The sequence below is a fragment of the Ylistrum balloti genome, unplaced genomic scaffold (assembly GCF_031769215.1).
Source record: "Ylistrum balloti isolate Yb309-2 unplaced genomic scaffold, AGI_CSIRO_Ybal_v1 Utg369926, whole genome shotgun sequence".
NCBI classification, from domain to species: Eukaryota; Metazoa; Mollusca; class Bivalvia; order Pectinida; family Pectinidae; genus Ylistrum; species Ylistrum balloti.
In genome coordinates this window covers 829,798-843,972 of record NW_026782041.1, presented here as the reverse complement: position 1 = coordinate 843,972, position 14,175 = coordinate 829,798, and the positions used below count along the sequence as shown (strand labels likewise).

Below are 14,175 nucleotides of genomic sequence, written 5' to 3'. Positions count from 1 at the left end.
TTAACCTCTATGCTATCTAACCATATAAAAATTGTATATAATAGTGACTACAAAGAAAACAATGTAATGAGTTATATGCTTTCGGGAACATTTGGATCATAGTAAATGTTATTTGATTTCTATATCAGTTTTGATGGACTAATAATATAGGACATTCATATATCACACTGTTTACTTTAGCAACATTACTTCAGTAAACATAACATGAATATCATTCATCCCAGTATTAGACACAGAAGCAGACATGAGATCAATACAGATATGTGACCACCAGTTCAGAAATATGTTTAATTTGTTCACGGTCTAGATATGAAATATAACTTTAAAAGAGCCTAAAAAATATCAACTTTCAGTTGAAGCTGCATGAGGTGCATGTGGTCAATACAGAAATCAATCAGGATGATAAAAAAAGATGTTTGTCAAGGAAATGAACAGATTTGCTGGGCTTCAGGCAGAATTTGTTCAACCTACACACTCACAAATCTGTCACTAGCAGGTGATACAGCAATCTATACATGTTATAAAAATCATCCTTAGGTGACATTTCATGTGGTTCATGGTCAAGTGTGACACATCAATAAATCAACACTTTGTGTATCAAAACAAAATATTTAGCCCCTCCCATCGGTCCAGGGTTTGACACTAACCTTATTGTGTAGGATGAAAACATGTCACCTTGGGTTTAAATTTTCAAAACATCTTAACAACAAGGGGACTGCCAGAGGAGAAAGTTTTGACAAACACATTACTACTGTGTAACAATTTGTTCTTTGTTTTAGACTTATTCAGCAGATATTTACTAATTCACTGATGTTTATTGGATGGGAACCCTATGGAAGTCAAGCTAAAACAAATACAGGAAAGCCATGCTATGTAGAACTTATTGAAAGTTGTATAGTGTTGTACATTGTACTTGTGTCAACATTGTAATATATTTTTGTAAGTGTATAACCCAAGCTTTTGTTTAATCTGCATAAACACATTAACATTATGACATAAAAACACTGACACTTGCATTGAAGGTTGGTTAAATAAAACGGATAAAATATGACATGGCACAAACCAAAGAGAGAATCAGAAGGTAAGCAATGACAAACAGAAGTTGATGAGACGGGAATAGTCTCATAACAATTTTTTATATCAAGTATATAAACTTCAGAGTTTCTGCTGAAAAAGTCAAGATCTGAAACACATATTTATCTAAATTACATCAGTAACAATGTTGGTGTCATGTTTCAATGATATTTCACTCTACAGTTGACTGGAAGCACTGCCAGAATGTTACAGAAGAGGCTATTTAACAACAATGGGCAGTGGTTAATATACTAACCATGATTTCATTACAGATATGTCTGCCATCTATATCCAATCCAAATTTGCATTACAAATAAATCATGTAAGAATTATTCATCCTACTAACAAGGCTTTACAGCTGGTTGGTTATCTTACATTTAATTTATCAACAGAAAATAAAAACAAATTAAGGACTCAATCCATTTTAGATAATAACTGATGTCACATTTCAAAATGTCATTTGGAAAAAATTCTGATTAATGTACATACAAACAAGATTCTGAAGTGGGTCTTTAAAACTGCAGAGTGCAAGGCATGTGCATATTGCATGCACATTTTGTGAAACACTTAATATGTCTTCAAAGTGGTAATGATTTTTCTGTCTAGGTCACATGGTGAAAAAGCTTGGTACCACCAGAAAGATCATGGCACAAAGAGCACAAATGTCAAATATGAGAGCCCTAACTCTTACGGTGCAATAGTAATGGGCAAGGTTAATGTTGACAACAGACAAACTGACAGCACTGAAATAATATTCCCCTGATCTTTTGATCTGTGGGCATTAAAAGCAGTTTCTGAACAAACCAGTGTTCACCCGCTAAATAAGGGATAATGGATCTTGTAAAAGTCTCCTTCCATATCAGACTTATGAAACAAGTCTGACAATTTTCTATGACATGAAATAATGAAAAAACATTCATAATGAGTTTCATGAATATGAATGTAAGATTCTGTTTATCAAATTACCTGGATACTTTAAAGACACTTGTGAATTCATTAGACAGACACCAAATTGGTATTAAAAATATTATCCTGTCATATCTCTTTCTTGGGTGACATCACAAAGCATATACTCAACAAAAACAGAAAGGTTAACATGTTTCCTTGGCAGATACCTGTAAATGAGTGAAAACAAAATGACGTTTGTGCAATATTAGAAAATGGTAATGTTTTACATTACAAAATCCAAGGGGGTTACCAAAATCATTCAAGCGTGGAAGTCTTTATTAGCGAAAGAGCTGCATGAGGTTTTCTGCTACTAACTTGTATCTTCGCTTGAATTTCATAAACATTCAAACTGACAACTGTTCCTTAGATCCTTAGGACTTAGAAATCACTGAATCTTGCTACCTATCAACTTTATCATTATGCCCCGGCTGTCACAAGTACAGAGAGAAAGAGCTGTAGGCATGACTGGGGAGTCTCGCCGTCGAGTTGCACGGCATTTTGGTTGCAGTGTTAAGACAATTTGCCAGTTGGTAAGTCGTTTAAACCAAACTGGGTCAACATCCGATCGTCCCCGAAGCGGCCGACCCCGTAAAACGACTGCCAGGGATAACTGTCGTATACGATTGATACACTTGCACAATCGATTCATAATCGCAGTAGAGACTACAAGGACATTGTTTGGGCATCGTGTCTCTCCCCAAACAGTCCGCAACAGGTTGAGGGCCTACCAATTGAAAGCGCAGCGTCCCTACACTGGACCCAATTTGTTGCGACGTCACTGTAATAATTGGCATAACTGGACCTGTGTTCACCGTCGTTGGGCCTTACGACAATGGAACAATGTTCTGTTTTCAGATGAGTCCAACACGGTGACGGAAGGCGCTGAGTGTGGAGGCAACGAGGGGAGCATTTTGATCACTTTGGCGGCGGAAGTGTAATGGTTTGGGGTGGTATTTGTAGGGGGACTAGTACCAGGCTTGTTGTGTTCAATGGCAATTTAACCGGCATTCAATATCGGGATGAAATTTTAAGACCAGTGGTTCTGCCATTCTTAAGACGCCATGAGTGTTGGCACCATTTTTCAACAAGATAATGCACCAGTGCACACCAGTCACGTCAGCAGAACTTTCTTGCAGCAGAATAACGTACAGGTGTTAGATTGGCCATCTAAATCACCTGATTTGTCACCAATTGAGCATGTCTGGGACGTTCTTGGGCGTCGTGTGAGAGAATCAGCCGTCAAAATTGCAGGAGCTGGCCCAAGCCTTGATCGCTGAATGGAACAACATCTCTCCTCGAATTATCTGCCAGTTTACAAGTTCCATGCGACGACGCTGCAATGCTGTTTACTTTGCAAACGGTGGCCATACCCGTTACTAATGGTGTTACTCTATTCGTACATGATTAGTAAGGATTTATGAAGGGGTTAATTAATTAATCACAGAATAAAGTAATGTTACCTTTCTTTTTGTTTAGTATATAATGCCATGAAGCTATGATTTAACCATGGAAACATTATGAACCATCAGGCAATCACAGCCTCATTACATCAAAGCAAAGTGGTTGTTATAACACTGATAGCAGGGTAGTTATGTGATAAACGTATGGTGTACACGAAACATGTGATCCTTACATTATAAATAAAACAACTACGTACCTTGATCTCGGAGTTTAGTGAGCAGTTTACCGAAAATTCCACGATGAGATTTGCCATCAGGATGTGTGACAAGCACATCCACGTCCCCACATGTGGTCTTCTTTCGTCTGTATGACCCACATGCCTGTGCTATCACTCCTGGCAGCAGAGATTCTGCAGCTGTTCGTACCTGATAAGTCATTGAAAAAAACAACTTTTTACAGTATATTAATGAAGGTTTACATAAAGTCATTATTTGCTGAGACAGTAAGTAGTATTTACTGAGATTTGATTGACCAATTCAATATTCTAAAAAGATTTTTTCAAAAATTATTCTGACCATTGATCCCATGACATAATTTTTTTCTTCCTTTTTGGATGTTTTATTCAGTTTTTACATACAAAAACCACATAGTACAACACAAAGACAACATTCATGCACATATGCATACTCTATATAGTACTTATAACACACAAATCTAGACAAGAAAGGATAGGACAGCACAGGACAGGAAAGGACAGCACAAGACAGGAAAGGACTCAGGACATAGGAAAGGACAGGTCAGGACAGGACACAACAAGACTAGACAGAACAGCAAAGGAAAGGACATGTCAGGACAGGAATAGTCAGGAAATGACATGCCAGGACACCGGGCAGGGCTGGACAGGAAAGGAAAGGACAAGGCAGGACAGGAAAGGTCAGGAAATGACATGCCAGGACACCGGGCAGGGCAGGACAGGAATGGAAAGGACAGTACAGGAAAAGGATTTGATGGTACAGGACATAGGGTAGGACAAAGTATGACACAATACAAGAGATCAGAAAAGGACAGGAGAGGAAAGGACAGGACAACAAAGGAATGGACAGGACAGGACACAAGGAAGGGCAAAACAGGATAGCAAAGAAATAGAATGGACAGGACAGGACAGAACACAAGGCAGGGCAAGACAGGACGGCAAAGGAATAGAATGGACAGGACAGGACAGAACACATGGCATGGCAAAACAGGACAGCAAAGGAATAGAATGGACAGGACAGGACAGGACAGGACAGGACACAAAGCAGGGCAAAACAGGACAGCAAAGGAATAGAATGGACAGGACAGGAAAGGACACAAGGCAGAGCAAAACAGGACAGCAAAGGAATAGAATGGACAGGACAGGACAGGAAAGGAAAGGACAAGAAAGGAAAGACAAGAGAATCAGTAAAACTGATGAATGTGCCCCAAAAACGACTTTATTGGACACAAAATTTTACCTAAGAGCAATATTTCTGTAATTAAGGAGTTGTAGGCCCTGATTTGGTAGACATTACATGTTTTAGTATGACCAATGTATATGCCACGTTTTATGATTCTAGTTTAAATGCAAGCAAAGCTGTGCTCATGACACAAAATTTTTAACAAAGGGCAATAACTCTGTACTGAGGGATCATAAGTCTTGACATTGTTACAATGCACCTTGCTTTTATATGACAGATGTATATATCAAGTTTCAGTATCCTAGTTTATCTAAATGCAGGCAAAGTAATGCCCGAACAAAAATTTTAACAAAGAGTAATATCTCTGTAATTAAGGGGTTGCAGGCCCTTACATTGGTACACTGATCATTGTATTCGTATGATCAATGTATATACAATGTGATAAGTTCCATTATCCTAGCTAAAATGCAAGCAAACAGATGGACATGACAGTGACTATATGCTCCCTCATAACTTTTGAGAAGCATAAAAAGAACAGAACAGGGCATGACAAAGGGCAGGACACAGGGCAAGATGGTACAATAAACGCACAAATACAACTACAACAGTATAAACCATCATCATCCTGTGATAATGGACTACCAATGAATAAAATAAAAAACACTGTGACCTTAATGGAATCAAAACAACTACATTGATAATATATTGAAAACTTACAACAGCTTCAATCTCCCCAGCTTCTACTCGTGGCATCCTCTCAAGGATGTCGTCATAGTGCTTCAAACCAATCTTCTGTTGATGTGTTAGGTTTGCTTTAGTTCGGAGGTCATCAAGCGTTCGGAAACCCTACAATGTCAAGATACTGATCTTATATCAACAAAAGTGGCCCCTAGACCTGAAATAAATTGCTCAACTACACTACAGCTTACATGGAAGACATTGTTGGTTAATCAAAACATTTTCTGCAAACCTGAAATCATATTCTTTATACATGTACTACACCAATATCAGCACCATGGACCTTTTGGTAATTGAGAAAAAGTTGTCCAAATATTTCAACACATTTTACCCCTGTGTTTTTGAAAGTGGGTTAAGGTAATTCATTTTAACAAAATTGGTAGCCTTTTATCCCAGCCTACTAAAGGCCCAAAATCAGTACCATAAACCTGAATTGGATAAAAGAACTAATAAAAGAAAGAGAAACAATTCATTTCACATGTACATCACAAAAATAACACATCACACAAATAACACATCACAAAAATAACACATCACACAAATAACACATCACAAAAATAACACATCACAAAAATAACACATCACACAAATAACACATCACAAAAATAACACATCACAAAAATAACACATCACAAAAATAACACATCACACAAATAACACATCACACTAATAACACATCACACAAATAACACATCACACAAATAACACATCACAAAAATAACAAATCACACAAATAACACATCACACAAATAACACATCACACAAATAACACATCACAAAAATAACACATCACAAAAATAACAAATAACACATCACACAAATAACACATCACACAAATAACACATCACAAAAATAACACATCACACAAATAACACATCACAAAAATAACACATCACAAAAATAATACATCACAAAAATAACACATCACACAAATAACACATCACAAAAATAACACATCACACAAATAACACATCACAAAAATAACACATCACACAAATAACACATCACAAAAATAACACATCACAAAAATAATACATCATCACATCACACAAATAACACATCACAAAAATAACACATCACAAAAATAACACATCACACAAATAACACATCACACAAATAACACATCACAAAAATAACAAATCACACAAATAACACATCACACAAATAACACATCACAAAAATAACACATCACATAAATAACACATCACAAAAATAATACATCACAAAAATAACACATCACACAAATAACACATCACACAAATAACACATCACAAAAATAATACATCACACAAATAACACATCACACAAATAATACATCACAAAAATAACACATCACACAAATAATACATCACACAAATAACACATCACACAAATAACACATCACAAAAATAACACATCACACAAATAACACATCACACTAATATCACATCACACAAATAACACATCACACAAATAACACATCACAATAATAACACATCACACAAATAACACATCACACTAATATCACATCACACAAATAACACATCACATCACACAAATAACACATCACACAAATAACATATCACACTAATAACACATCACACAAATAACACATCACACAAATAACACATCACAAAAATAACACATCACACAAATAACACATCACACAAATAACATATCACACTAATAACACATCACACAAATAACACATCACAAAAATAACACATCACACTAATAACACATCACAAAAATAACACATCACACAAATAACACATCACAAAAATAACAAATCACACAAATAACACATCACACAAATAACACATCACAAAAATAACACATCACACAAATAACACATCACACAAATAACACATCACAAAAATAACACATCTCACTAACAACACATCACACAAATAACACATCACAAAAATAACACATCACACAAATAACACATCACACTAACAACACATCACACAAATAACACATCACACAAATAACACATCACACTAACAACACATCACAAAAATAACACATCACACAAATAACACATCACACAAATAACACATCACAAAAATAACACATCTCACTAACAACACATCACACAAATAACACATCACACTAATAACACATCACACTAATATCACATCACACACACAAATAACACATCACACAAATATCACATCACACTAATAACACATCACACAAATAACACATCATGCAAATAACACATCACAGAAATAACACATCACACTAATATCACATCACACTAATAACACATCACACAAATAACACATCACACAAATAACACATCACACACACAAGTAACACATCACACAAATAACACATCACACAAATATCACCACAAAAATAACACATCACAAAAATAACACATCATTAAAATAACACATCACACTAATAACACATCACACAAATAACACATCACAAAAATAAGACATCACAAATAACACATCACACTAATAACACATCACACAAATAACACATCACAAAAATAACACATCACACTAATAACACATCACAAAAATAACACATCACACAAATAACACATCACAAAAATAACAAATCACACAAATAACACATCACACAAATATCACATCACAAAAATAACGCATCACACTAATATCACATCACACTAATAACACATCACACAAATAACACATCACACTAATATCACATCACACTAATAACACATCATACAAATAACATATTACACAAATAACACATCACACAAATAACACATCACACACACAAATAACACATCACACAAATAATACATCACACAAATAACACATCACACAACACAAATAACACATCACGCAAATAACACATCACACAAATAACACATCACACAAATAACACATCATACAAATAACATATCACAGCTGACAATGACAAACCTTATCTAATGATACAAGGTTTGACTGATATGAAAAATCTTACCTGTTGATACCAAGTTCGACTCGTGTGGGCACCTGCACCCCAAACATTTCCAAACATTTCCATCACTTTGACTTCATCACTTGATCTAAATTCATTTAGTTTTCGTAGTTCCCCACTTTCAGCAATTTCCCAAATCTTGTCAGCCAGACGAGTTCCAACACCAGGAAGATCTTTAGCTTCCTAAAAATAAGTATTCCTTTCAGTGAAAGGGGCTAAACAAGTGGTTATAGTATGTTAAGTTAGCAGAATGACCCTTCCTGATATCTTTATATTTTCAGTTTCATATTATACCATAGTTAAGTAGAGAAATTTATTAGTGAAAGTTTGGTAATTACAATGCAAAGATATAGTCACTAGAATACAACACAAATTTCTTAACAGATTGTGTGATGGATACCAAACTCTATTTATAAGTACATATTTTACAATCTTTAGTAAGATCTTTTACAATATGCATTTAAAGCATTTTTATTCTAACAGTTAAAGAAAATTACAGGTGAAGTAGATAATTATAAACAGTTTGGGTAGAAAAATGTTGAATAAATTTGTGATAGCCAAAATTCTGATGTTGAATTTTCAACTTGTTCAGTAAAGTCTAGGGGAGATAACTAAACTCAAATTCTGAAAACTTTAACAGCTTTAGATTGTCAAAAAGGAAGAGCTGGTGGAAAACCATACAGATTAACCAATTAAATGATGTCATACATGGAATTTCATCCAAAACCTCCCAGTGCCTCTAATTAACATTTACATTTTACACAATGGAATCAAGGTTGTAATCAACTTGTCAGAGAAGTTTTTGAAACCTGGGTACTAATTGTAACAATATTTAGAAAGAAAATATGTCTTACTAATGAAGTTCAATGTTTGAAACAACAGTGATAAAAAAATCTGAGTAAATTTGAAAATACATTATATATCAAATATTAAAATTATGAAATTTCAGACTTAATTGATAAAACAGTTTTAAACTACTTGATTTCATCGAGTTGTATCTATAAATACTGTATCTCTGTATTGACCTGCCAAGAAGAAATAGGCCTTGGTAGTCTCCGTAGTGCTTGGATTGCTTTCTGATAGCCATAAGCTCTCCATTTGTCACTAGTGCTTTCGTACGTCTTCACCATTTCCTGAAATTAAATCAAACAGATTCTCAATGAGATTTATATTTTTCTCCAACGACAATTTTTTTTTAATAACAAATTTTGAAATGTGAAAACTTCAGCTATAAATAGAGAAAAAATGTTTTTCATAAGTCCACAATGCAACTGAATAAACATGAGTTGTAAAAAAGTTTGGTTTAAGTGAAATGTCAAAAACCCTTTTCCAATCAAAATTAGTCCCAAGTGTACATATTAACATTCATCTGACAAAAACATCTTATTATTCAATAATTTTCCAACAGAAATTCTCTACAAATTGTATTCCCAAAACAGAATTAGAGGTTCGCTATTTCTTTCTACTCATCCTTCAAATGCTATATTTTCATGTTTCCTCTAAAACTTCTATTGCAATTTTTGAGGAAGCACTTTTAAAGTCATCATCACCCTCTTAAATATACTCTGAAAAAAGTTTTATACTACTTTTTCTCATTCAACATTAACCGGTAACCTACATTTTGTTTCTTTGAGCAACATATTCTAGGGTTGTCTATGTTACATCTATCACATCTAGTATTAACTTAACTATATCATTTAGGAAACAGTTACTGAAATGATCATAAGGCAGAGCATTTTTTTACATAAAATGTGGAATATAGTAATACTTGTGTACATCCTTGCAATCAAATTCATTATATGTATATAGTGCTCTTTATGACTAGTTGCAATGTGGTGATTAAACTTTTTAACTACAGGTTTGTTGTACCTCCAATTTGTCTGTAATATGCTTGTTGGAGTTCGGAAGTGTATTTTTGGAAGACTGTGCACAAACCCAACTTGAAGTCTGTAAGAAAAGTAAACGAGTAAACAAAATTTCAAAAATTCGTCAAGTTATGAAATATCATTTCATGTGCAGTGTATGAATAACCATATCAAGATTTCTCATTGTAAATGTCTACCAAATATCAGATTGGACTGATAAAAACAAACAGTAATCAGAGCCATTTTAGATGAAATTTAATCATAGCTCTATGCCTAATAGAATAAAAAGCTCTTATAACACAAGCAGTAGAAGAAAGCGTTTCAAAATATCTGTGTCTAACATTTCATTTCAATTACTCAAAATGGCTTGACAATGAAGGAAAAACAGTCTGCTAAATCTTTCCCTAATTGTGCCATTCAAATTTATGATGACAGACTTTAAAACAAACATAAAAATGTGGTCTCTGTTTACACCTCTTGATCTATCTTTATTCTCATTTCCTGACTACCAGAGTCAATGTGAAACAACACTGTGCCATTGCTTACCTGTATAGTTTTACATGGTGAAGTCTGTGGAGTTGTATCACTCCCCATTGCAGAAACATTGCCTTCCTCTTCGTGATCACTTGCCATGTAATCACTGTCAGGGTCATCATTGTAACCTTCAGGATCCATTTTTGTCTTCTTGTAGGCACGGAACATAACACCAACCTTCGCTGGTTTTATTTCACCCTCAGTATTAGATTTGCTTCCACTAGAATCGCCATCTTTGATCATTTTAGTGTCTTCATCCTCCATTAAATCTTTCTTTGCAAAAACTGACAAGTCCAACTCAAACCCCTTGGTTGGGACCATGTCCTTTGACTTAAAGCACGAACTTAACCAACTTGTTTTCAATATTTCGATATTTTCTGGTGGTTTGTCTACTTTGAGTATTCTACACATTCTCTCAGCTTCCATTTTGTCATCAACAACCAAATGAGTTGTATCAGATTCTAATTGTTCATGCTGAATGCCACCATATTTTTGAAGCTGTGAAGTAAATATTTGTAGCCTCATTTTTTCAATGCTTGCCTTTAAAATATAGATTTTACATCCAAGTAAAAATTTATTAGGCTCCGTCACATGAAAAGATTCTGGCAGTTTTCGTTTTTTAGACGTCATGTTATCGAATTACCGAGCAATGTCATATGTTGTATATGAAAATATATATGTATAACATTAATTTTTTAAAAATAAAGATACAAAAATATATACGATTAAAAACTATGCAGTCATAGTTTGATGTGTATATCAGCGATATTCTGTGTCCACCGGTAAACCGGAAGTAAACAAATAAATTTCCGAAAGGACATAAGAGAAGTATTTTGATTGGTTACATTTTTGTATTGCTCAATGATATATGTGGGAAAATTGTAGCCCGAGCTCAAGCGCGATTTCTTGCGTGATGACTGGGCGGAGGGGAAGACGCTCAAGGTTGCTAACTGATCGATATTCATCATATCATCGAATTTATTGTAGTTATTCGCGTTTATATTTGGTTTAGTTATGCCTGTGGAAACCCCCCCACCCCAATACCAGGCGCTATCTGGTTGAATTACAGATACTTTACAGATCCATTCCTCGCCGAAAAGAATATGAAAAGATAAAGGAGGTGCCAAGGTCACCGGAACTTGGCCCTTATGGGATATATCATTTATTTATTTTTTTTTCTCGAGCTTTCGAAAAAGTTTTTATTCTTTGTCAAGCAAAGAGTGCAAATGATTGAGTCATGATGACACGTCGCAAATTGTCCGGACGCAAAACACTGAGACTTCAGAGGGAAGGTTGATATGTTCCATCTTCTTTCTTCAGTACAGTTGGCTTATTCCAGTCTATGATATGGTTGTTAATACCGGAATCAATACTACTCAAAGTGAAATTTAAAAACTTTTTGACCAGTTTCGATATGCTCTGCGATAAAGTTTCATAACAAAGGAGCGGAGGAATTACTTCGGTTTAGAATGGGGTATGGTAGTTTAAGATTGGCCAATAGCCCATTGGACTTCATTGAAATTTACATACTAATAATTCTGCTTGTCGAGAAAACAGTATCACAATAAGACTGAACCCTGATTTCATCGTACTGAGAATGATAGAAAGAAATATTGATACTGACTTGGTAGAACAACTACACGAACGAGCAATAAAACACGGTTTATGTAGATGTTTGTGAAGTTTTAGAAATCCAATGTAAACAAGGGAGGTCTGTATACTTACCATTAACAGATAATCTAAACTGTAATATTAAACAATGCTGAAGCGTGATTTACCAGTATTTTTCCTTTTTAAATATTGGATAAATTGTAGGAAGGATTTCTTCCGTTATCGAGCCAGCCCTGTCCTTTCTGTATGAAGGAAATTATTAGATGCCTTGTCCGCAGGCACAATAACATCGCGTTACGAGCGAAGTGCATGTACATCAGGATGAAGGAATACAGACTTGACTTTTGTTGTTTTTTTCATTTTTGGTTTCAGTCTGCTTATTGTTTTACGAACGATAACCGAATGGATTTAATCCACTCTGGTAGTGAATTTTATTCTCTCGTTTTACCAACACAGCCTTAAATTTCACGATGATTATCATTCACGGTCCCTGCTGTCTAGTTTATACCACTGCATAGTCCGGATGGTTCTGACTATCTATCCGCGATGTTTTTGTTAGATAATGATGCATTGAAAAGAAAATACCTCTGGAAATCAGACTCCAAATATCAAATGACCTTAAACAGAGTACACATATCAGCATAAATTGGACTGCCTGCCTTTACTTGGTACAACCACGGACTATCTATTAGAATATCTAAAAATAAATATAAGTCGTGGTACAACTTATCTCCCTTGAATGAGTTCGATGAGATTGAAATTTCGAAACCTTAAAAACTATTGTACAGGAATTTAGACAGTTCAGTCTAATGTACAATGATGTACACAAACAATGTAGTACAACTTTATGATTATTGAGGAGAAATAAAAATCACATGAAAATATGCAAGAAAACAGCAGAACATCTCTAGATATATCAATATTGCAATATGGAGTATGGCAGTATCATTTGGAACCATATATCTAAAGGTAATTAGACAGCCTGACATTGTTCGCCTGCTAAAAGGCCGCACAGTATAGCGGACGTTAAGACCAATAGGTAAATATTACTGAAGTCTAAAAGCTGGGACGAATGAGATGTGGAACAGAAATTGAACAACATCCAGTGAAGCCGCGTTGTCATGTATTCAAGTAATCTCTTATCATATGATTTAACACAAAATGGGTCTATCAATAAAAAAAAACTAGTTTGCAAAAGAGAAGACCATTGTGGCTTGTATCAATGTACAAAAGTAGCAGGCGGATTTGTAACCGTCATACCCCAAATCAAATACAAATGGTATACTCAGTAAGAACAATGAAAACTCGGGACGATATGAGAACTACAACACCTCACATACAGAAACACCGTCATTAGTCCATCTTTTGTCAAACCTCAAAATGGCATACAGGGGGCGACTGAGAGGAATTAACTATCAACATCTTACAAGTATTACTAATTCAATGAAGCGATGTGGTTTGGGGTTATGAAATATTGTACGTCGCGTTTAAAGCCAAAGTGTCGCTCGAGTGGATTGCATATGGAGATAGTGCATTTATCAAAATCCGTTCCAGAAACTTTACAGACAAATGTATCTATCTATTTTAGAAGTAAGCAATGCAGAAACGTAAATTTATGTATAATACGACCATAAATT

At 34.8% G+C, this 14,175-nt stretch overlaps 2 protein-coding genes across 2 annotated transcripts in view; one reads left to right on the top strand and one right to left on the bottom strand.

The window, feature by feature from the left end:
• The window catches only part of LOC132546978 (DNA polymerase lambda-like), a 45,475-nt gene extending 33,822 nt beyond the window's left edge, over positions 1-11,653 (bottom strand). Inside the window, exons 1-6 of the mRNA XM_060210714.1 lie at positions 10,940-11,653; positions 10,398-10,475; positions 9,554-9,661; positions 8,532-8,711; positions 5,577-5,705; positions 3,680-3,848 (exon numbers count right to left, since the gene is read on the bottom strand). Coding sequence (XP_060066697.1) covers positions 3,680-3,848; positions 5,577-5,705; positions 8,532-8,711; positions 9,554-9,661; positions 10,398-10,475; positions 10,940-11,557 — 1,282 coding nt within the window. The 5' untranslated portion in view covers positions 11,558-11,653. The remainder of the gene's footprint in view (positions 1-3,679; positions 3,849-5,576; positions 5,706-8,531; positions 8,712-9,553; positions 9,662-10,397; positions 10,476-10,939) is intronic.
• The window catches only part of LOC132546977 (nuclear pore complex protein Nup107-like), a 168,064-nt gene that overhangs the window by 19,284 nt on the left and 134,605 nt on the right, over positions 1-14,175 (top strand). The gene's annotated exons all lie outside the window — the stretch shown is intronic.